At 39.6% G+C, this 23535-nt stretch overlaps 1 protein-coding gene across 5 annotated transcripts in view; it reads right to left on the bottom strand.

The window, feature by feature from the left end:
• Window positions 1-10748: 10748 nt before the first annotated feature.
• The window catches only part of COP1 (COP1 E3 ubiquitin ligase), a 468098-nt gene continuing 455311 nt past the window's right edge, over window positions 10749-23535 (bottom strand). For all 5 annotated transcript variants that reach the window (XM_033917061.1, XM_033917057.1, XM_033917058.1 and 2 more), the window contains one exon: window positions 10749-11077. In XM_033917061.1, coding sequence (XP_033772952.1) covers window positions 11060-11077 — 18 coding nt within the window. In that variant the 3' untranslated portion in view covers window positions 10749-11059. The remainder of the gene's footprint in view (window positions 11078-23535) is intronic.

Raw genomic sequence — 23535 nt, 5'->3', positions numbered from 1 at the left:
ATTGAAGTGGTTAGACATGGTGGAAGACTAGGTGGGTGGCATTAGGAACCAGCTACCCCTATTTCCCCAGAATATTGCTTTGCTCAATAATAGAGAAGATTGGATGACATTGCAATTGGACTTGATGAACTGATTTGCATACAGGTGAATTGCAGAGAAAAGGGTTGATTTATAAGGAAAAGAGACTTTTTAAAGTTCTGAGCTAGACTCTTGCTAGGGAGTGGAGCTTTAGTTTGGACCCCTCAGCACTTAGGGGACATTTTGAGGGATCAAGCAAGACCCCACTCTGAACTAACCCTAGGTATCGGTCTACTTCCTCGGATAGGCGGTTCCAAGAGCATGACAGCATGGTTATTTGTTGATTTTGTAATTGAAATCACCCATTATGATGCTGTTGCCCAGTTTGCTAGCTTCCTTAATCTCTGTAAACATTTCTTCATCTGTCTAATCATTCTGTCCTGGGAGATGTAGTAAAGCCCTACCTGTATATTTCTTCCCTTCACACATGGAATTTTTATCCATGCTATCTGTCATGCAGAAAGTTTACTTTGATTCAATTCCTTTTTTAACATATAGAGCAACCCCCCCCCCCCCCCCCAATTTGATCCATTCTAGCATTGTGATATAATTTGTACCCCGGTAAAACAGTGTCCCATTGGTTATCTTCAACCTTTAATGTTATTTTAGATGGAAACTGTTTCAGTATACAGTATCTGAATTATAGATCTCCCATCAATTCAGTTAATAAATCTTGAAGTATACAGTATATGTATTTTATTTAAATAATCTTGGTATCATAATTCATGTAAGATGTGTAAAGAATTATAAATTAACCACTCTTATTGCTCTCCTGCACCTGCCTTAGAAGAAATCCAATATTTTTTTCAAATGTTCTCTATCTTCTACATTTTCTAATGAAGACAAGAAGGATGCACTCAATCCTCTCTAAACGCATGATCATAGTTAACGTTCATTTTTCTCAGCTGTCCATCACTTGTCAGGTTTCTTCTACTCAATGAGACCATATATGCCAATGACAGTTTCATACATCACAATTATGGGGGGGAGAGAGAATGAAGAGGAGGAGGAGAAGAAGTGATAACTGATTTATTGTCAGTACAGGTGGTGTACTTGTCTTCTTCAGGCCAAATTATGTATCAAATTGATTTTGCAGGACATTTCTTACAAACATAGCTTATCATAATGCCTAGAGCAGAGACTGGGAAGTATTTCACATTGTTCATAGCTACTCCAAATTTAACAGCATATAAAATAGATAATTCAAGTTCAATTTGATATTCTCTATGCAAAGAAATAAGATCTGTGTCTATACTGACTTGCTTTGGACAAACTGTAGAAAAGATCATTTTTGTGCTGAAACAGATTTTGATCCTAGTAATTATCATATCAATTCTTTGTAAATCACAATCATAAGAACATAAGAAACGCCTTTGCCGGATCAGACCTAGGTCCATCTAGTCTGGCGATCCGCACATGCGGAGGCCCAGTTAGGTGCTCCTTTTTGGAGACCCGGATTTCCCGTATCCCCCGATGTGATTTGCAAGAAGGTGTGAATCCAACTTGCGCTTGAAACCCAGAACAGTAGTTCTGCCACAACCTCCTCTGGGAGAGCATTCCAAGCACCCACCACTCGTTGTGTGAAACAGAACTTCCCGACATTTGTCCTGAACCTGCTGCCACATTTACCATCTTATCCATACTAACGTACCTGATTCATAAATTTGCCCTGTATCTCTGCCTATTGAGGCTACACCTGCATCTATTTAGCCTTACTTTATTACCATAACTTAAATGTAAATACACTCCTCCCTCCGTATTTGGGGTGGTTAGGGGCGGAACATGACTGCGAATACTGAAAAACCACAAATAACTTTTTATATGTTATTCGTGGTTTTGTTTGTAACAACCATCCTTTAATATATTAAAATCATGAATAGCAGCAGCGATTGTGAAAGCTGGGAAGTAGCGAGGTTCTCTGTGCACGCTGGGAAGCAGCATTTTTCTCTGTGCACATTGGGAAGCAGTAATGTTTTCTGTGCATGCTGGGATGCAGTGACTGTGAAAGCTGGGAAGCAGCGTTTTTCTCTGTGCACGCTAGGAAGCAGCGAGGTTCTCTGTGCACACTGGGAAGCAGCGATTGTAAAAGCTGGGAAGCAGCGATTTTCAGTGTGAAAGCTGGTAAGCACCAAACTTTTTATTGGCAGAGGGGAGGAATCAGCATGCGAAAAATCACGAATAAGCAAAACTGCGAATATGGAGGGAGAACTGTATCAGTATAGATTACAAAGCTGGATTCATATCAACCACCTTTGGGAGCCACACCATGGAGTCTTACAAAGAACTTAGGAGTCCTTTTACAAAGCTGAGATAAAAAGAAGACAAGTGCACCCTTGTCGGGGGTTTTCCTATGTGTTAAGACCATTTTTACTGCAGCAGTAAAATGGTCAATTTTCCTTTTTATGTGTTAATAGCCATGCAGCACTAACATTGCCATTGGCATACTTCTATTAAAAAATCACTACATAAGCACTTATCAACACCTGCTTCGAGGGTGATAAAGGCTCATGTGGTAATCTTGCGCACATAATATAATGTAGCTATGCTAACTGTTCAGCACAAGGACATTCATTCTTCCTGACATGCCTTCTTTCAAAAAACAAAACAAAACCAAAAAAATCCCCAAAACAACAAAATATTAGCACTTGGATTAATGCTCACTAGTTTGACACATACTTTAGGATACATGAGTGTGTCCTGCGGTATGCAATTTTAAGTTAAATTAGGCATGCATTAGTGCCTAATGCAGCTTAGTACAAGGATCCCTTAGATTTTCTTAATCTGAAAGGACTACCATTTTATCAGCCACAAAAATTAGCCTTATTTAGAACTACATACATTCTACAATTCTTAGGTCCTAGGGTAGGATATGCATTAAGGACCCAGCCTGTCAAAAGACTGATGGCTTTTCAACCTTTAATGATATTATATATTTGAAACTTAAAGGTGTCTCAAAAAACAGTTATCCGAGGACAGCAGGCAGATATTTTCACCTGTGGGTGACATCATCCATGGTGCCCGGTACAGACAGTGCAAAAGTATACTGTCACTTAAAAAATTTTTAAAGTCTCAAGACTGCCCGTACCTTACATGCACTGATGTCTTCTTGCCTGATATCAGTTCAGTACAAAAGTTATGAAGCCAACTAGGGGAAGTGGAAAGGTTGTGAGAACATCTGCTTGCTGCCCTCGGATAACACCTGTTACAGGTAACTGCTTTATCTTAGGACAAGCAGGCAGCATATACTTATATGTGGAATTCCCTAGCTTCCAGGATAAGGGTGGAGGGAATATGGCATTTAAACAGAGAATAAACTTTGAAGAACTGCTTGGGCCAAACTGACTACTCGTGGCATCACATCCACAACGCAAATTACGATACCCAGCAGATGCGAAACAGCTGATACAATTCAATATTGCATTGGAAGAACTAAGGTAATTTAAATCAAGACTCCTCCAGTTGCTTGGGACCTTAATATTATACTTTCCATTCTGATGAAGCCTCCCTTGTCAAGGCTGCTTTCAACTCCTAACTCCCACTTACTGTAAAATCCAATCATTCTCTCTACAAGGAACTCTCCTGCATTTCCTAACTAAACTGTAAGCTATTTAGAACAAGTACAGTCTATTATATGTCAAATGTACAGCACTGCGTACACCTTTCAGTGCTATAGAAATGTTATGTAGTAATATTGTCTTGACCTGAGGAAGAATGTTCTTGTCTTTGAAAGCTATTCAAAAATTGTATTGAGAGTCCAATAAAAATGTATCATCTTACTTTCCTTTTGTTTGATTTCCATTTTAATCTTTGAATAAAAAATGATAGGTGTCCACAAATTTCTTTCCTTGGTATAAAAAATTACAGTAATCAATGTGTGAGATTAGGGAGTGGACGAGGATGTTTATAGGGGGTGGGGGATCAAGGAGCGAGGTGATCAAACGCATGAGTTTTAATTTATAGAAACACTTTTGAACAACTGAGCTGATCTGATCATGGAAGATAAGATTATTATCCAGAATTACCCCCCAATAGTTTAATCTTTGATTCCATTTGGATCAAGGTGGTGTTTATATGAATTGGAATAGAAAGTTCTTCCTTGTCCGATGATGGGAATTGTTTGCCCTTTGTTTTTCAGATGTTTAAAGCATGTTCTCCCGATAAAAGATGCTTATTTTAGTCCGTTTGGAATTCAGTTCTTGAATTTCTTCTTTAACTTTTGGATTTGGGTGGAGTAGTTGGATGTCATCTGCATAGTCAAAGCAATGAATCCTATAGACTGGACAAGTGTTAGTAGAGGAGCTAGGAAAAGATTTAAGAGCAAAGGGGAAAGTCTAGGACGGCCCACATCCCGCCCCAACCACTCTTCCAGATACACCCCTTTTAGCTCTGGGCACACAGCGGCATTCAAAGGCCTAGAATGTCCCTGGATACGTCCAAAAAAAGTAGGTTTATCGTTTTTTGGATGACCTGTCTTTTAGGTCATCCAAGTGCCAACGGTCAGGGTTTTAGACATGTCTAAGTTTTGATTATGAGCCCCAAAGGCTTTAAAGATTGTCGAAAGGCCTCTCACACCAAAACCAATTTTATTTTATTTTGGTTGAAAAGAAATAAGATAGAAATAAGAAACAATGAAGAAGTAAGAATAACAGTAAAAACTGAAAAAAGTGAAGCAGGAACGAAGTTCAGATAAATCTTTTCACTCTGCAGAAAATGAAAAACTGACAACTTCGCGAGCAAGCATCGGGCAGGCACTTTGTCTAAGGATAAAAGAGGAACACATGGAGGGACAGGTGGGGGAAAAAAAGAGAGTGAAGAGATGGTGCATACGAATTGAGGGGAGAGGAAGAGATGGAAAGGTAGATAGATTTGAGATGGAGGAAGAAAAGTAAATATGAAAATCAGTGCCAAAGATGGATGTAGTGTAAAAAGTGAAGGAGAGGAAAGAAACAGTAAATGCATAAGGGGGACTTGGAAACAGAATTATGAGCACAGAGGGAACAAGATGATCAGAAAAATAAAATTGCCAGATAATACTTATGTATTAATTTACCGTGATTGTATCCGATGCTGATCTTATCCTGTTCCTAGGCTGTTTGTATTTGTACCCTCACCAGTCTTTAGTTGAGTCTTATTAAGCACATCGAACTTTATAGTATATCGTGGTATGCAAATAAAATTTTATGTTATGTTACATAGGAAAAATATTTTTATTTTCAATTTAGTGATTGAAATATGTCAATTTTGAAAATTTACATCTGTTCTTTTTATATTTTGGACTGTTCAGAAAGAAATGCATTTCTTTCTATTTCTCTTGTGGTGTACTGTGAGCAGATTCTGGCATAGTAGTGTTTTGTTAGTACTTTTAATTTGTGGGTTTGCATTTGAAAATTATTTTTTTTTCTGTTTTCTGCCTGTGTGACTGGGGCCAGGTTTTCTAGTGGGGTTGGAAGTCCAGACACTTTGGTTGATGTCATGGCCCCAAGTACATAGAGAGATATTTGTCGGCTCTCCTTCAGTTTTTTTGGACTCAAAACAGCCCAAACTTAAAAATTTGTTAAGACCACTGAGTTAGAGTTTAAATGACATTGCCTTTTTCACTTAGAACCCGATAAGATGAAGAACCTGTTCTATATAAATGAATGCTTTTAACCTGTAAACTCCCAGGTTGCTGCTTGCTGAACTATTTTAAATATGGTTGATAAATGTACTTTAATTTACCTTAATTGAGCTTCAGTTTACTATGCCTTTTTTGAAAACTGCTATATTGTTTCCCTGAAGCAGACTCAGGGGAAAAAATGGTACATGTTACATGTTGAAAGCAAAAGAAATTAACTTGGAATAACATACAAGACAGTTGTAAGAAGTGTTCTTTATTGATGGCTTCTTAAGATAAGTACAATTCTTGATGTATTTGGTGCATTTTTCAATTAAAAATATTTTGTTTGAAAACATTTTTCAACTTTTGTATCTGCTGCATGATGATTTTGAGACACCTTTGGTTCCTTTATGAACACATTCTCATAAATTTATTATCACGAAAGGTTTTTGTCCTTGTCTTTATTTGCTTTAGTACAGTGAATTTTCCTCCTATTTTTGGTGTTGATATAAGGTATATATCATTCATATTACAATTTGTTACAACAGAATCCTTAAGCTATTTCCCATCCTTCCAAACACCTGACTGCTAACTAAAAGTGGTCTGAAAAATCACACATTGTATTAGTGAAAAATCCATTTGCCTTCTAGGTTAATTTTTTTGTAGTACAAATTTTTAGCACATCACTAATTTATTCAAATTGGTTATGTAATGTATAGAATATATCTCATTCTATTTAATGAGAAAAGAAATGTTTGTTTTAGAAGTTGATTTCTATTCAGTTCTATTAGTCATGCTCACTAAGGGCTCCTTTTACAAAGCTGTGGTAGCGGCTGCTGCGGTAATCGCTGTGATGCACATAGGGATTTAATGGGTATCAGAACGTTTGCCATGTGGTAGCTACTACCACACCTTTGTAAAGGGGAGGGGAGATAAATTGAGTATCACCTAAAATTAATATTTTATTGTTACATTTCAGATTTTTACTGTCTCTTTATTTTAATTTTAGCCTCTTATACTATTTAGATGGGAATGCTAAAGTTCATTCCCCGATCAGAACATTCTAATAGCTTCTGAATAACCGTGAAGCTAAAGCGTGTTGGAAATCAACCTTCTGCTAAAATATGCCACATTCCCTTCCTAACTATAATCTATCACCAATGCTTCTTCTAACAGGAGCATTGTATTTATGCTTGCACAATGTTTCCTATAGTGTCCCTCTTCTCAGCCAGCTTGGCGTTCTAAATGATCGTCGATTTTGACGAAGCTGGATTATTCTTCCTGTTTGGCAATGGGTTCCTGATGAAGGGACTTTTTGTCTCCAAAACCTAGCTTGGTTGAACCTGATTTCCAGGATGTACAGTGAATACGTTCTCCTGTCTTGACTACGGACATTTGGACCAATCATTAAGCTAAGTCTGAGTTTACTACCTGCTGGATTTGGCTGGAGGAGTTCTCTTAGTGGGACACCCGCTTGTTACAGCACTTGTGTGATTTATAAAGTATTCATTAGAGAATGACACGGGGAGCGATCCCCGCAGGGAGCCGCGGCGTGGCGGCGGTTTGGCTGCGGGTTATGGAGACTACATAGCCAAATCGCCGCAGACACGGGGACAAAAGTTTTCACCGCCCGCAAAAACGGTGAAAAGATTTGTCCCCGCAGGCCAATGTACCCCCTTCTAAGTACCGCTATTTACCTTGTCTTCACCGTGTGTCTTTGGTTCGGGACCGGGTGTTTGATTTTTTTTCCGGCGGCCATGTTTGTCTCCGCCATGTGGTCTGTCTCCTCCAACTCTCTACCCGACTTGCACGTTGCCGCATTGACTCCGCCCCCCAATATACTGGCTCCTCATTTGATTCGTGGCATCCCCTGCCGGCTCAAGAGCTGTGAGGAGCTGTGCCTAGCGATTGCTCTGCTGATTCGCGGCGTCCCCTGCCTGCTCAAGAGCTGTGATCAGCTGATCAGGAAGAGGAGCTGTGCCTAGCGATTGCTCTGCTAAGCAAGTACCAGGCACAGCCCCTCTCCTCTTTTACCGTACAAACAGCATGCTAGTTGTGTGAGCATAGCCTGGTAAAAGGAAATCGCTCCCAACCCAGCATTTTTAACTGGAATTGATGGAGCTTTGTGCATCATACCCTTAGTATATTGAAATATGCTCACTATGCAATGACATGCCCACAGGGGGCTCGAATGGAACACACAGCAGTGCCATTCCCAGACCAGGAAATCAGCCATTTTCGGTAACCTGCAAATGCTTGGCCCTGATGCTTTCCCACCACCTTTAGGAGATATTTAATTCTTTATTTAATTGCAAAAATCCTGAATTACCATAGGAAAATCAGGACCCAATCATTTTTTTTCAGTCTGTTAAATGGACAGTACTATGCAGATCATGCAGTAACAGCCTTTTGTTCATTTCTGCACTGGAAAAAGGATCATTTCATATCCATGTGCAATGTTATTGCGGAGGGGGCCTGGTAATTAGAACCACGAGTCATCTGTTCTCTTCCCTCTAATACACACCTTGCTCCTTTTCGGTAAAGCCTTAAGTCAGCAAACCTTCCACAAAACGAGATTCATATATCACTGCCTGACATGGAACAAAAGGTAAATTGCATTGCTCAAGAAAAGCAGGAAAGGGAGACCTCAGAGAAAGAATAAATGTATGCTGCGGTGACGGTGACGGGGCGGTGAATGGGGTAGCAGTGGCGGTGACGGAGCGGTGAAAGGGATGGCAGTGGCGGTGACGGGGCGGTGAAGGGAATGGCGGTGACGGGGCGGTGCAGAGGATGGTGGGCCGGGGACGGGGTGGTGACGGGGACAAATTTTTTCCCCGTGTCATTCTCTAGTATTCATATCACTGTTATTAATTATTTGAGCACACGTGAGGTGTCTAGTGATGGTGAGCTGGCACGGGTTGGGCAATCTGTGCCTTCTATGTTAAGCGCTGGAGGTCTTCTCCTATCGCTGACCCTATACACTGAGGACACCCCATTTCACACATTTTAATTAAATTATATTCTTATTGGTGCTCAGGTGCTGTATCAAGAGGGTTCTCTTTCCCTCTTTGAGAAATTATTTGACTTAAGCTGCTTTCTGGAGTTATCCTGTAGTGTCCCAACATCTATACCCTGCTTTTGAATTTGGCACTTGTAAATGTGTGAAACAAAGCTCTATTAGCATCTGTGAGAAGACTAACAAATAATGTTTATTCTGTTCTGTCTCTCTGAACTATACCTCATCTTTTTGGTCCAGTTTATTTCAGAGAAAGATTAGGCACACCTTTTTCACCAAAGACCATCATACATTGTACAGACATTACTACCAGGACTTCACACTATTATTTTAAGGGATGAGTAGATTGGACTTCCAATGCCAAAAGCTGTGGAATGGGCATGAACCTATTTTGAGCACTGTTTCTGAGATGAGTGAATCACTAACATTAATATTAAATGCTGGTGAGTATGCAATTCTCAGCTGCAGGGAGAAATATCTGACTGCATCCAGAAAACAAAAAAGGATAGCAACTATAAAACAAAAACATAACCTCACCAAGAAAGCTCAAATGTACCAAAAAAAAGCCACAGAAAAATTTATGTGGCATCAAATTAAATTACTGAAAAAATTGTTGGTAAATCTATGGAAGTTTTCCAAGCTAACACCAATTTGTTGAACTACTGGTAACCATGCTACATTTTTTTTGACCCTTTAATTACCAAGAGCTTCTTCTATCAAACTGCGCAAGCAGTTTGTAGCGCTGTGAGAAACACTGCTCCCGACGCTCATAGAGTTCCTATGAGTGTCGGGAGCAGCACGGGCCATTCAGCACAGCTCTCTGCACTAAAAACTGCTAGCGCAGTTTGATAGAAGAGGCCCTAAGTATATGGGGTATTAAATTTAAGAGAAAAGAGAAATACAATAAAAGCCCTGTGTTATTAGTTTTCAGGATGGAGCAAAGTATTTGACTGCAGCTGATTTTCAATTATGTAACTGTATGTAATAAAGAAGCACTGCCAGTGTAACCTTGCTAATGAATGATGTAAAAATATATGCGCTAAAAGGTCTTCATTAGTATACAGACCTTTACATGGGGTTATCAATAAAGATTTTTTATACATATTGACTATAGTAGTTTCCCCTTGCAAGACAAATAAAATAACTCTTTTCACAAAGGAATGTTTTATACACCACTTCTGATGAACCACTGCTTTTTCCAATTTTATGAAGCCAGCTGATAAAAACACTTAGTGCATTCATGGACTTCCTTATACAGCTGCTCATGGATCTAATAGTTCAATGACTTTTTTACTTCTATATACATATTGAAAACCTTATTCAATCGTATGAAACAGTTCTCCAGTTTCCCAAAGGCACAGAAAACAGGTCTTTTGGCAACCAAGTTCAGTTCCTAGTTGTACCCTTTAATTGTCCAGCAAGACCTTTTGCAAAATTAAGTTTTTAGTTGGACTGGAGTTTTTCCTTTGCCACCACTCAAAGACAAATAGCATCCTGTTAAGCTAGATTTTCATCAGTAAGTTCCATTTTTGAGCAGTATTTTTTGGTTCATTTGTATTACAAATATTACATTTTCTCAAAAGTGACACTGAAGGCAGTCTTGCCCTTCAGAAGACAGGAGACACCACATCTTATTTGCTAATGCAGCTTTCTATAAACTTATTTGGGATTTCAAAGTGTGAAAAATTATATCCTTTATAATTTCTGAGGCATCTAAAATTAAACATGGAAGGAAATAATGTCCTGCATTGTTTCTACTGAAAATTCAGTCACTTCCTGCATAATTGTATAATTCAGAAACAAAAAGGTGCTCTGTTGAACAGCTTGGTCTTTTCTGTCATTCTTGATACCATGTTTTCCACAAATTCTATCCATTTTGACCGAGTATTCACCTTTTCATGTTTTACTTTTAGTTCCATTAAACACTTCACAGCATTCAGAACAGTAGACTTGAAGGCCAGGAAACAAAGTCTGAATTTGTATCTATGTCTCATCAAATTCTACATGTGGTCCAGAAGCCAGCCACCTTGCTCACAAAAGAAAAGTCTTCCAAAATTAAGCCATGGCTTCATAAACCATTTATTTTTATAATATTTTTAGTTAAAAGAATTTGTTTTCTCATCACAAAAGTGTAAATAAACCCCCAGTCCCCCACTCTCAAAAAGCAGCACCAGGTATAGTCTTATTGAGGGTATACTGCTGACAATGTATCCCCTTCTCTCAAAAGTTCCTAAGAAAGTCCATGAAAGAAAAACCTGATGGCTTTGGGATGACAGTAGCTAGTATCATATCTTGCCGCCACTGCAGATCTCAGGAGAGTATTGTTATGTCAGCAGGCTGTGGCCTTTACATCTCTGTTGATGACCCCTTCACACCAGCTCCAAAACCTTAGAAAGAGAAGCAGGTAAGTGGCAAACAGAAATAGTATCAAACAGTAAATATGACACACACACAAAAAAAGCCCCATACAATATTTACTAAAGCCTAGGCAGTAATAAGCAGGGGGAGTGTTTTGAAATACTTAAACCAAACTATTTTTGGGTCATTCCATGTCAACTGGTCTAGGGCTCCCCATCACAGATTTTGATGACGCTTTGTATGCTAAACCTTATGAGATCCAATCAAACTCTGGTAAAGTTTAAGATCTGCCAGTGAAATACTTGTGGAGATGTAGCTCTTTGTTTCGTACCATACCATGATCCTGCACAATGTTGGCAACTTTGAGTCAAAATAGTTCCTTGGCCATTGAAGCAAAATCAATGAAACTTGGCAGTCTTATACAACTTTTTACAATCTAGTCAATGGAAGTAATGTGGATTTTCATTTTTTTAAACTGAGGTATGTAAAAAAAAGTCTCAAAGTGGGCCGAAAAAATAGATTGTGCTAAACAAATTCAAAGTTTAGCCTTCTATGGCTCCTGTAATAATATCCCCATCAAATTTTGTCTATCATTTTGCGACATGACTTTGTTCTCAAATATACAATTTCAACTTACTAGCTAATTATTATTTTATAATTTCAAGGTAAAGTTTGTGTTTTTCAAAAAATGTCAAAAATTGGGTATTTTTAACCAGTGTTTACAAAAAAGAATATTCTGGAAACATTTTCAAACGAACTCTTATTAGAAAGAGCATGTTTCCGATCTTACAGAACTTTTCTCAAACTTGTCGTTTCAGCTTAAACGTGGATTTGCTTAACAAGCTGAGGAGAGCTGCAGAGATTTGTTTAAAAACTACAGAGTACAGATATAGCTCAGTGCACGAGTGACCTTTCCAGCACTGGGGATGAAGTAGAAACAGTTACAAAACTGGAAACATATGAGAAGAGAAAAGATTTTCAAAGTTTTGAGAAGACAGGAAAATCAACTGAGAAGAATGAAGTCTCTGAAGGAACTGATGAGATGTTACCAAATCACATGAAAAAGCAAAGAAATGGTTGGTTTTGTTTTTTCAACACAAGCAAACAGTGCTGAAAATAAGGATCATAGTTCAAAAATGCCATATACTTACAGTATCTTTCAATGTTTATGATACATATATAAATGCATTATGCTATACATATTTGTTTGACACAGCAGCTAACAACAGCCAAAGACTCATTTGGATTAGATAATTTTAATAGAATGTCAACAGCAAATAGCATAATACTGTATTATGAGACTCTCTACCACACTGTATTCCTTTGATAGTTCTAGCATCTTGTATTTGTTGTGCTAGAGGTTCTACAGATAAAACAAAATTTAGCGACAACGCATATACCTCTATAGATCTCAATGATTTTTATTCAGGATAAGGGTGCCCTATATAAAGAATGTATCCAATATAGAAACTGTCCCCTCATTCCTAATCTCTTTTGTACATCTTGACTCTTCTGTAAGTCACTGTCAATTGTAATACTAGCGGGCTATAAATAAAGTTTTATGCTATGTTATCTTCCAATTTGTCCATAATGTAGGCTTCTTTTTTATGTTCTTGCAACTGTGTGTCAAGACTGGTAAGGGCCTCTGCATGCTCATCTAGTCGGCCTTCCGCTTCCTCCACCCTATGGCCAACTCTGCAATTTTGCCTCCGAGGCCTGCCGCTAAAGAGGTCAGTTGTGAATGAACTACTTTCAAGTCAGTTCTAATTTCCTGGAAGATATCTCCGAATGTTGAAAGTGGATTAGGGGTTTCCTCCTTCATTTGCCTGCTTCTATAGTGCTCGGGTACCTTCATGTGTAATCCATATCTCTGTTTGTGCTGTTCGCTCTGATGCTGGCACCATCTTGATTTCAGAACTGCATTCTTGCAGCTTGGAAATGCAATTTCTTTAAATCAATGGCGTTTGAGATGTTTGAAAACATGTTATTCTGGAGTGGGCTCTCTTATAATGTTCTATTTGCAATTTTTATGTGCAGCTGTGATGAATGGAAAGGAATTAACTTACTATTGTGCGCTGAGGGAATGGAGCTCACAGCTCAAACAGCCTTCAAAGATGGTGACATCACTTCCTCTTCACCTCCGGCTAAGCCATTTATGCAGCTAATGGCTGCCCTAATCTAGGTAACTGCTTTGTACATTGACCTACCAGTTTTTAATTGGGCTAAATGGTTTCTTTGCCATTCACTTAAAGACAAATAGCATCCTGTTACCTGGTTTTCATCAGTAAGTTCTATTTTTCTGAGTAATATTTTTTTTTCAGGGGAGGGGGAACAAGTATCACAAACATATTTTTTCACATTATGCAACAATGATGTCAGCTACTTGTGTGATCTTGAAAGTCTACTGCAGGAAACAGGATACTAGGCTGATGGACCTTCAGCCTGTTCCAGTATGGCAACATTTATGTTTGTTTATTTTTTATTCATTTAAAAAAATTATGAATCGCTTAAATCTAAGCGATGTACAAAACATTTACATCCACAATTTCAAGCACAAACAAACATTATAAAATGCAATAAACAAATAAAGTCAATCTTCCCCACAAATTTCCTTAAAACAGAATTCTTTAAATCTAAAATAAAAAATAACCACAGGGTTAGAGAAAGGTGTCCACAAATAATTGTGTTTTAACATTTTCTTAAAAGACATATGATCTTTGCATAATCTCATTATACCTGGAATTGAATTCCAGCGATTCTTACTGGCAATAGAAAATAGATATTCTAGATTTAACATAACAAATCCCATTTTCTTTTAACTGATGAACAACATCCCTCCCTCATATCTCAAACATCTTGCGGGTTGATAGATTTCCCACAAATTTTGAAAGCAAGTAGGAGATGAGGAGTGCAATATTTGATGAACGACAGAGCTTTATAGCAAATTCTTTGTTGAACAGGTGGAGAGCTTGTATGATTGGAGTAATATGGGCAACCCTAGGAATGACCATCATCAATCTAGCTACTGAATGCATTAGAAGTTGAACAGGTTTGCATGTTTTCTTTGACAATCCGAGACACAAAAAAATTACGAGTAATCAATTAAGTCATTTTACAGAGCAAGAAAGGCTAACTGAGAACAAAGTATATCATAGTGCCTCTATACTGCTCCATGGTGTAAGTACACTTTGAATATTGTGTGCAATTCTAGTCACTGCATCTCAAAAACAATATATCAGAATTAGAAAAGTCAAGAGAAAGGCCACTAAAATGATCATGGGGATGGAGTGACTCATTTGAGGAACTCTCTCATAAAGCATTCAAGGGCTGCTGCCTTAAGGTGTACTTTTTCTTTCAAGCTTTTCTACAACCTGGAGTCTCTCCTTAGAGAATATATCTTACTCATACAATGCTTTCTGCTATTATCCTACCTATCAGATTGTAATACTCCACCCACTTCGTGTGTACTCTCTTGACCCTCTTCATTTTATTATCTCTTACATTTTGTCTAATGGTTTACTTTCCCCTAATTACCTATTTTAGAAATTGTAAACCACTTTGATGTTTTTCTACATATTAGCGGTGTATCAAATAAAGTTGAACTTGAAAGGGCTAGAGAAGTTAATGCTCTTTAGCTTGGAGAAGAAATGGCCGAGTGCAGATATGACAGAGCTACAAAATCCTTAGTGGAGTGAAGGGGACATGCCAAACAGTTACATAGCAATACATTTATAACATGCCATATTTTTCACTCTATAAGACACTTTTTCCCCCCCAAAAAGTGGGTGGAAAATAAGGGTGAGACTTATGGAGCGAATACTAACTAACCCCCCTCCCCTACCTTAATTCCTCTGCGGTCCGGCGTTGTAGGGCAGGAGCTTTCAGCCTCCTGCCCTTCCCTCTGGCTTTCTCCTCAGTGGCAGAGTGGTAAGCAGGCAGGTGCGAGTTTTTCGCTTCCTGCCTTGTCTCGCACCGCTCTGTGAATGGCTGCCTCTGTTCTCACGAATATCTGCAACATGACATAAACACGCCCGAGAAATGGGCCGCAACATGGCAAATGAGGTTCAACGTGGATAAGTGTAAAGTGATGCACGTCGATAATAAAAATCTTATACACGAATACAAGATGTCCAGGGTGGTACTTGGAGAGACCCCCCCATGAAAGAGACTTGGGAGTACTGGTCAACAAATCGATGAAGCTGTCTGCGCAATGGCGAACAGAATGCTAGGAATGATTAAGAATGGGATCACAAACAGATTGGAGAGGGTTATCATGCCACTGTACCGGGTCATGGTATGCCCTCAACTGGAATACTGCGTCCAGCACTGGTCGCTGTACATGAAGGACACGGTACTACTCGAAAGGGTAAAGAGGCTGGAGGAGTTGCCGTACAGCTAGAGATTAGAGAAACTGTGCCTCTTCTCCATTGAAAAGAGGAGACACGATAGAAACATTCAAGATACTGAAGGAAATAGACTTAGTAGATAAAGACAGGTTGTTCACCCTCTCCAAGGTAGGGAGAACGAGAGGGCACTCTCTAAAGTTAAAAGGGGATAGATTCCGTACAAACGTAAGGAAGTTCTTCTTCACCCAAAGAGTGGTGGAAAACTGGAACGCTGTTATAGGTGAAAACACCCTCCAGGGATTCAAGACAAAGTTAGACAAGTTCCTGATGAACTGGAGCGTACGCAGGTAGAGCTGATCTCAGTTAGGGCACTGGTCTTTGACCTAGGGGCTGTCGCGGGAACGGACTGCTGGGCACGATGGACCACTGGTCTGACCCAGCAGCTGCAATTCTTATGTTCCTGAGGCACTGGGTCATGGCCTGGTCCACGCCCTGGTCCACGCGTGTTGTGTGTCAGCCTTCTGCCGGTGTGAGAAGAAGTAAAGCTTTAGCCGCAAGTGCATGAGCAGCGGGGGTCTTGCTCGGCTTCTGGACCTCTGCCCAAGTTATCCCTCCACCATTCGCCATGTCAGACTTGAGGAGGAAGAGGAAGAAAAAATTAAAAAGAGACGCGTACGCAAAGAGGTAGCTCCACGTGGCCAGTTTCCCGGTACCCCAGAGTTCTGGGTTTTGCAAAAATGAAGGTTGAGAGCAGTACTGGGCTGTTGCGATTGCGGTTTGTGCTATTTTTCCTCTTCCTCCTGCATCTCATCAGGGCGCAGGGCTTGAGGAAGGGACGCACCGTGACAAACAAAGTGACTTTAAAGTCGATATTAAAAAAAATAATAATGGGAGGTATTAGTGAAGTTCAGTGTTTGTCAACTGCCTACAAATGTTTTTTTTTTTTTTTTTTTTAAATATTTTTTATTCTTTTTTTAAATTCTTACATCAAGTGAAATACATGTAATACATTCAATTATGAAAAACACTTGAAATTATTATTAAATGTTCTTACAATGTGAATTAAATAAACCCTTTATCAGAATTTTATATCATATTAATATTACAATAGTTTTCCCTCCCTACCCCTTCTATATGTTCTATACATGTGTTATTATATCTGATCAGTAGAATAATTTGTCAATGGTCCCCATATTTTATTAAATTTTTTAATATAACCTTGTTGTAATGCCAATACTTTTTCCATTTTATATATATGACAAATTGAATTCCACCAAAAAGTGTAATTCAATTTAGTGTAATCCTTCCAGTTCTGAGTAATTTGCTGTATGGCGACCCCTGTTAAAATTAATAAAAGTTTATTATTGCTAGCTGAAATCGGACTTTGTGTTCTCATTGCTGTTCCAAATAATATTGTATCATATGATAGTCCAACATGATTTTCTAATAAATTATTAATTTGGGGCCAAATTAATTTCCAAAAGGAATAGTAAATGGTCCAATGTCCCCACTTCTATCCTACAATGCCAGCATCTATTAGATCTATTACTATCTAATTTTTGTAATCTCGTAGGGGTCCATAAAACTCTATGTAATATAAACAACCATGTTTGACTCATAGATGCTGATCTTGTAGTATGTATTCTCCAGGACCAAAATTTTTGCCATTGAGATGGAGAAATTATCTGTCCTATCTCAATACTCCAAATATCCCTAAGTCCTGATCTCTTTTTTTTGTTTAAAAATTCGTTTATATTCTTATACCATTTTGCGGCTTGGTGTCCTTGAAAATCCGCTTGAAAACAAAGGATTGGTAAACTATATTGAGTGTTTAGATTCTTCCATTCAGGGAACCCTTCCTGAATGGCCTGCTTCAATTGCATCCATTTAAAATATTGTGTTTTATCTAATCCAAATTTTTGTTGCAATTGTGAAAAACTAAGCAGTGATCCATTTATTATTATATCTTTTAAAGTACGTATACCTGCTTTTATCCATTGTTTCCATACTATTTTAAATCCACCAATTTTGATCCTGGAGTTTACCCAAATAGATTGATTTAAATAAGCAAGCATAAATACAAATTAAGGGTACTGGGGGAGGTGGATTAAAAAAGGTAGGGAGTGTGTGTAAAAAATTGTTAGTTAGTGGGACTAACCAGAGGGGGGACAGGGTATAGAGCTTGGCAAGGAGTGTGGGGTTGGGTGCAGATCCTGGCCAGGAGAATTTTGTTCAGAATTTTTTTTCTTGTTTTCTTCCTCTGAATCTAGGGTGCGTCTTATGGAGCAAAAAATACAGTATATGGGTAACACATCGGGGGGTGGGGTGGGGGAAATGAGTAATGAAAAAGGGAGAAAGATAAAAAATTAAGTCCTGCTAATGAGGCTTGATTACTTATTGGATGTTAAAATATAAAATTGATTTATTTTTAAACATAGACTGATCATCTTATCTGTATCTCAAAGGCATCCCTATATAGAATGCTTTTTAAAGAGACTTTTATTATGCAAATAGCTTGATAAAGCTGAGGAGCTATAACCGAAAAATTAGTAGTCCTCCTTGTCCCAATAACTTTTAGAGAAGGAATAGTCAAAAGATGCTGCTCTGTAGATTTTAATGTCCTAAATCAGGGATACCCACACTTTTTTGGCTTGCGAACTACTTTTAAAATGACCAAGTCAAAATGATCTACCAACAATAAAATTATAAAAAACACAAAGTACACTGTACGCAGCAAAGATGTTAATTATCATTTATATTCAGTTTTTTTTTCAAAGAGATCAAGGCAGAAGACTTTAAAATATGCAATGTCACCTCAGTAACAACTATACAAAATTAGACAAATATACCCCCTCCCTTTTTACTAAACCATGATAGCGTTTTTTAGTGCAGGGAGCTGCGCTGAATGCCCCGCGCTGTTCTCGATGCTCATAGGCTCCCTGTGCTAAAATCCGCAACTGCAGTTTAGTAAAAGGGGGCCATAGTGCAAAATATAGACAGCAGATATAAATTCTCAAAACGGATACATTTTGATCAGTAAATTGAAAATAAAATAATTTTTCCTACCTTTGTTGTGTGGTGATTTCATGTCTGGTTGCACTTTCTTCTTCCGACTGTCCAACTTTTTCTTCCTCTCTCCATGCCTTCTCCGTGCCACATTCCATTCCCTACCCCAACTTTTTCTTTCTCTCTCCCTGCCCCCTTTCTTTCTATCTCCCTGTCCCTCCTTTCTTTCTTTCTATCTCCCTGTCCTCCCTTTCTTTCTTTCTATCTCCCTGTCTGTCCTTTCTTTCTGCCACCGCCGCCTGGGAACAGGCCCCCAAGCCGCCGTTGCCACTGAGTTCTCCCTGCTCCCCGAACAGGCTAGCAGCCTTCCTCCCAACATCAATTCTGACATCGGAGAGGAAGTTCCAGGCCAGCCAAGCAGCAATTGGCTGGCCCGGAACTTCCTCTCCAACGCCAGAATTGACGTTGGGGGAAAGGCTGGTATGCTCGGCGCTTCTGTAGACTTGCGTTGCCTTTGCGATCTACTGGTCAATCGCGATCGACCTTTTTGGGCACCCTTATCCTAAATGGAGTATATGGTATAAGAAGACGGTCAAGAAATATTGGTGCATTTGATAGTCGGATTTTGAAGGTTATTAATGCAATTTTGTATGTGATTCTATAAGAGATTGGTAACCAATGTGCTTTTTTTCAGAAGTGGTGTCACATGATCATATTTTTTTGAATTGGTGATAATTTTTATTGCTGTATTTTGTATTACTTGCAATCTTCTCAATTCTTTCTGTGTTATGCCCTTATACAGAGCTTGACACGGTTTACAAAAGTTAAAAGGGAAGTACAATAGGAGTTAGTTTCTTCCCTGACCACTGACAATATTTGTTTGGTACTCCTGGTAGCCGAGGATCCTGGGAGACACTTCACTATTTTAGGCTCCTTGACTTGTGTTCTAAGGTTAATGCCTCTGATGATGGAATCCCATAAAAACAATAATTTTCTGGATTGAGCTTTCTTACTTTTCCTGAGTTAACTTCACCGATTCCAGTTCCGTTTTAATTCTTCTTGAGCACTGAAATGCTCTAATGGAGAAAAAGAATTCTGTAGGTGTAACTGTGAGGGTGGATGTTTGTGTCATATGTCGCAGACTACTTGACCCTACTGTGATCCATTTATTCCTTGATTGCATTACTCTTTAATGCAGTGGTGGTAAATTGGTATGACTCTGTGGAGTGATGGAAGCTGCTTTGATTGCATCCAATTCCTGCTTAAGATTACTGTGTTCCTCTTTAATAGTAGAAATCTGGAGACAGTTGGTATGATTCTGTGGAGTGATGGAAGCTGCTTTGATTGCATCCAATTCCTGCTTAAGATTACAGAGCTCTTCCTTAATACTAGAAAGCTGAAGACAGATTGGGCAAGCCCTAAGTCTCTAGATAGTGTGCCTTGGAACTAAATGATTGCACTGAATAAAAGTCATCCTGATTGGTTGATATGGGAATTGATATATAGGCAACCCAGTGATAAAGAATACTTATCAGTAGCAAACCCAGGGGTGGGTGAGATAATATGTCCTTAATTCAGCAGAGAACCAAGCAGATGAGAATTAGTATATACGTAGTGTAAGCACAAGGTGGGAGGGTCTAAGCAACCAGAGATTTGTGAGCTGTGCTAGCTATGAAACCTATCTGCAATGCTATTTTCTATTAAAACACCTTTCCATAACTCTGCAATAGAGCCTACCTCCAGACAAAAGGTGTGTGTGTGAGGGGGGGGGGAGAGGGGAGGAGACTAGCACAAATACTTTGAAGAAAGAAATAAAGTTTTTAGACAGGCCACTGATAAATATCTAGTTTCCACCAAGGCTGACAGTAAAAAGAGATTCAACAGTTCAGAAAAATTCATCTAAGCTGTGTGCACAGGTACAGATAAGAAAAAGTCTGAATTTTTTTTTTTTTTTTGAGAAAGCATAGAAATTCACAACAACAGAATAATCAAAAATCCAAAACCAGTAGTAAAAGATATGAGAGAATGCAATGTTACACTTAGCTCAAACAGTGAGGTCACAGACAAGGCACTTGTTTGAAAAAACAGAGGACTTTCAGTGCTATAACCACACCTCTCCTTGCAACAGAGCCTGCCCTCCAGACAAAAGGTGTAAAAAGACTTGAAGTGATCCAGAGGAAAGCAACAAAAATGGTAGGGAGTTTATGTCAAGAAGAAGTACGCGAAGAGACTAGAAGACCTCATGTATATTTGGAGATGAGGAGGGACAGGTGTGATATAATACAGAAATTTAAATATTTGAAAGGTATTAATATAGAACCAAATATTTTCCAGAGAAGGAAAATTGGTAAAACTAGCAACTCTAATAGTTAGAGTCTAAGGATAGTATTGGGTAGACTTCTAAGTTCTATGGCCCAGAAACAACAAAGAAAAAAAAAGTATTTTAATGTATTTATGAAATTGTAAAGAATGTAATTATAAACTAAACTAAACTAAACTAAATCTTGGGTTTATATACCGCATCATCTCCGCAGATGGAGCTCGACACGGTTTACAAGGTTAGGGAAGGAACGGAACTCCAATGTAATAATATAAGTAAGAGAGAAGAGAGGTTAGGTGTGAGAGTGCCAGGAAGGGGACGGGGTTACGTTTTGGAGAAGAGCCAGGTCTTCAGAAGCTTACGGAATGGTAGAAGGGGGCTCAGATTGCGGAGAGGGGAAGGGAGTTCCAGAGCTGAGTGATTCTGAAAGGGAGGGAAGAGCCAAGTTTACCAACCAGGGAGATGCCTTTTAAGGAGGGGTAGGATAGTTTTAATTTATGTGTGGATCTAGTGGATGTTGGATTTGAGGAATTCCAGGATAGAGGGATAAAAGGAGGAAGGATACCATGGAGGATCTTGAAGGTTAGGCAGGCACATTTGAAGTGGACCCTGGAAATAACGGGCAACCAGTGGAGTTTGGATAGGAGCGGTGAGACATGGTCAAATTTACTTTTTGAGAAGATAAGTTTGGCCGCGGTGTTCTGGATTAGTTGGAGTCTGTGAAGGCTTTTCTTTGTTAAGCTTAGGTAAATGGAATTGCAATAATCCAATCTGGAGAGGATAATGGATTGTACGAGGACGGCGAAATGTTTTTGGTGGAAGCAGGACCTCACTTTCCTCAGTATGTGAAGGCTGCAGAAGCATTTTTTTATCAGGGAGTTGAGGTGGTCATTGAAGGATAATGATGAATCTATGGTGATGCCCAGAACTTTGCTAGAGAACTCTAACTGTAGAGAGGAGCCTGTGGGCAGTGGGATGGAAGAGGGTAATTGATCAAGTTTAGGGCCGAGCCATAGTAGTTTGGTTTTGGACTCGTTCAATTTCATTTGTACAGTGTGAGCCCAGGATTGAAGGTTGGTTATGCAAGAAGAAATGTTAGCTGCGAGATTGGTGAGGTTCGCGTCAGTCTCGATGAGGACCAGGATATCGTCGGCGTAAGTGTAGAGTGTTTCTAGGGGGGACAGGTGGAGAAGATTCAGGGAGGACATATAAATGTTGAAAAGGATGGGAGATAGGGGGGAGCCTTGTGGGACTCCACAAGTCGGTTTCCATGGGGAGGAAGAGGAACCATGTTTGGTGACGGTGTAAGAGCGAGAACGTAAGAAGTTTGAGAACCAGTCAAGGACTGTGGAACTGATGCCTATCTCGGAGAGTAGGAAGATTAGAATGTCATGGTGGACAACGTCAAAGGCAGCAGAGAGGTCGAATTGAAGGAGAACGGCAAATTTTTTGTGAGAATGAAGTTGTTGGATCTTCGAGATTAGGGAGGCCAGGAGGGTTTCGGTACTGAAGTTGGGTCTGAAGCCGTATTGATAGGGTAGGAGGACAGAGAATCTTTACAGGTAGGCTGAGAGTTGGGAGGAGACGATGGACTCTAGCAGTTTGGTTAGGAGCGGAATGTTTGCTATTGGGCGATAATTGGATGGGGAGGAGGGGTCTAGGTCAGCTTTCTTCAGTAGGGGGGTCAGTGCAATGTGTCCCATTTCAGGGGAGAAGAGGCCCGATGATAGGGCAGAATTTATGAGTATAGTGAGAGAGGAGATGGCCTGTGCGGGTATTTTCTCAAATAGATAGGATAGGAATGGATCCAAGGTGCAGTTACAGGATTTCAATTTCAGGCAGAGTTTGAGGACCTGCGAATCGGATACTTGCTCAAAGGTAGTCCAGGATCTATTGACTGGGACGGGGGTGGGGACCTTTGTAGTAGGATCGGGGAAGGCGGGCACCAGAGGATTGTAGGAGACTACGGGAGGGAAGGAGTTTCTCAAGGCGGTGACCTTTTCATTGAAGAAGTTTGCTAGTAGGTCCACCGATGGGGAGGAGGGAAGTATAGAAGGGTTGGTGTTGGGAGTTAAGGAGCGCCAGATATTGAACAGCATACTATTCTGGTTTTTTGATCTGGAGATCTTGTCGCCGTAGAAGTTTTTCCTAGCTCTTTTGAGTGTATTATTGTAGAGTTTAATGTTGACTCTCCAGGTTTGTTTATCTGCGGGGGATTTAGATTTTTTCCAGATGCGTTCCAGGGATCGACATTTTTGTTTTAACACCCTGTGTTGTGGGAGGTACCAGGGGGCCTTACGGGAGTAGGAGATGGTTTTGGTGGAAAGCGGGGCGAGAGAAAGGTAGGTGGATTCTGAGAGAGTGGTCCAATTGTGCCAGTTGGTTGCAGAGTCTGATGGCTTAGGCTTGGATGAGAGATTGTCAAGAAATTTGGGCCAGAACTGATCACTTGAAATTTTCTTGCGGAAAGTAATGGACTTAGAGGACTGAGGAGAGGTTCCGAGGTGAGACATGAAGATGGGGAGACAGAAGGTTCCTAGGAAGTGGTCGGACCAGGGAACGTGGTCCCAACGGATGTCATCGGTTGAAGTTTTGAAATCCGTGAGATCGAGGAAGCTGATGAGGTCTAGTGTGTGGCCTTTTTCATGGGTTGGAGAGGAGGCAGGGGGGGAGAAGCCGAGAGAGATGAGGAAATTATTGAAATCGGTTGCATCTATGTTGGAGGTGTCATCAAGGTGGAGATTGATATCTCCGATGATCAGTAGTCTTTGGAACTTAAGGAATGCATTAGATATGGTCTCGTAAACAAGTTCGG

Source organism: Geotrypetes seraphini, chromosome 12, assembly GCF_902459505.1.
Source record: "Geotrypetes seraphini chromosome 12, aGeoSer1.1, whole genome shotgun sequence".
Lineage (NCBI taxonomy): Eukaryota > Metazoa > Chordata > Amphibia > Gymnophiona > Dermophiidae > Geotrypetes > Geotrypetes seraphini.
The sequence above is the reverse complement of the archived record's forward strand: the minus strand, read 5'-3'. Positions and strand labels throughout refer to the sequence as shown.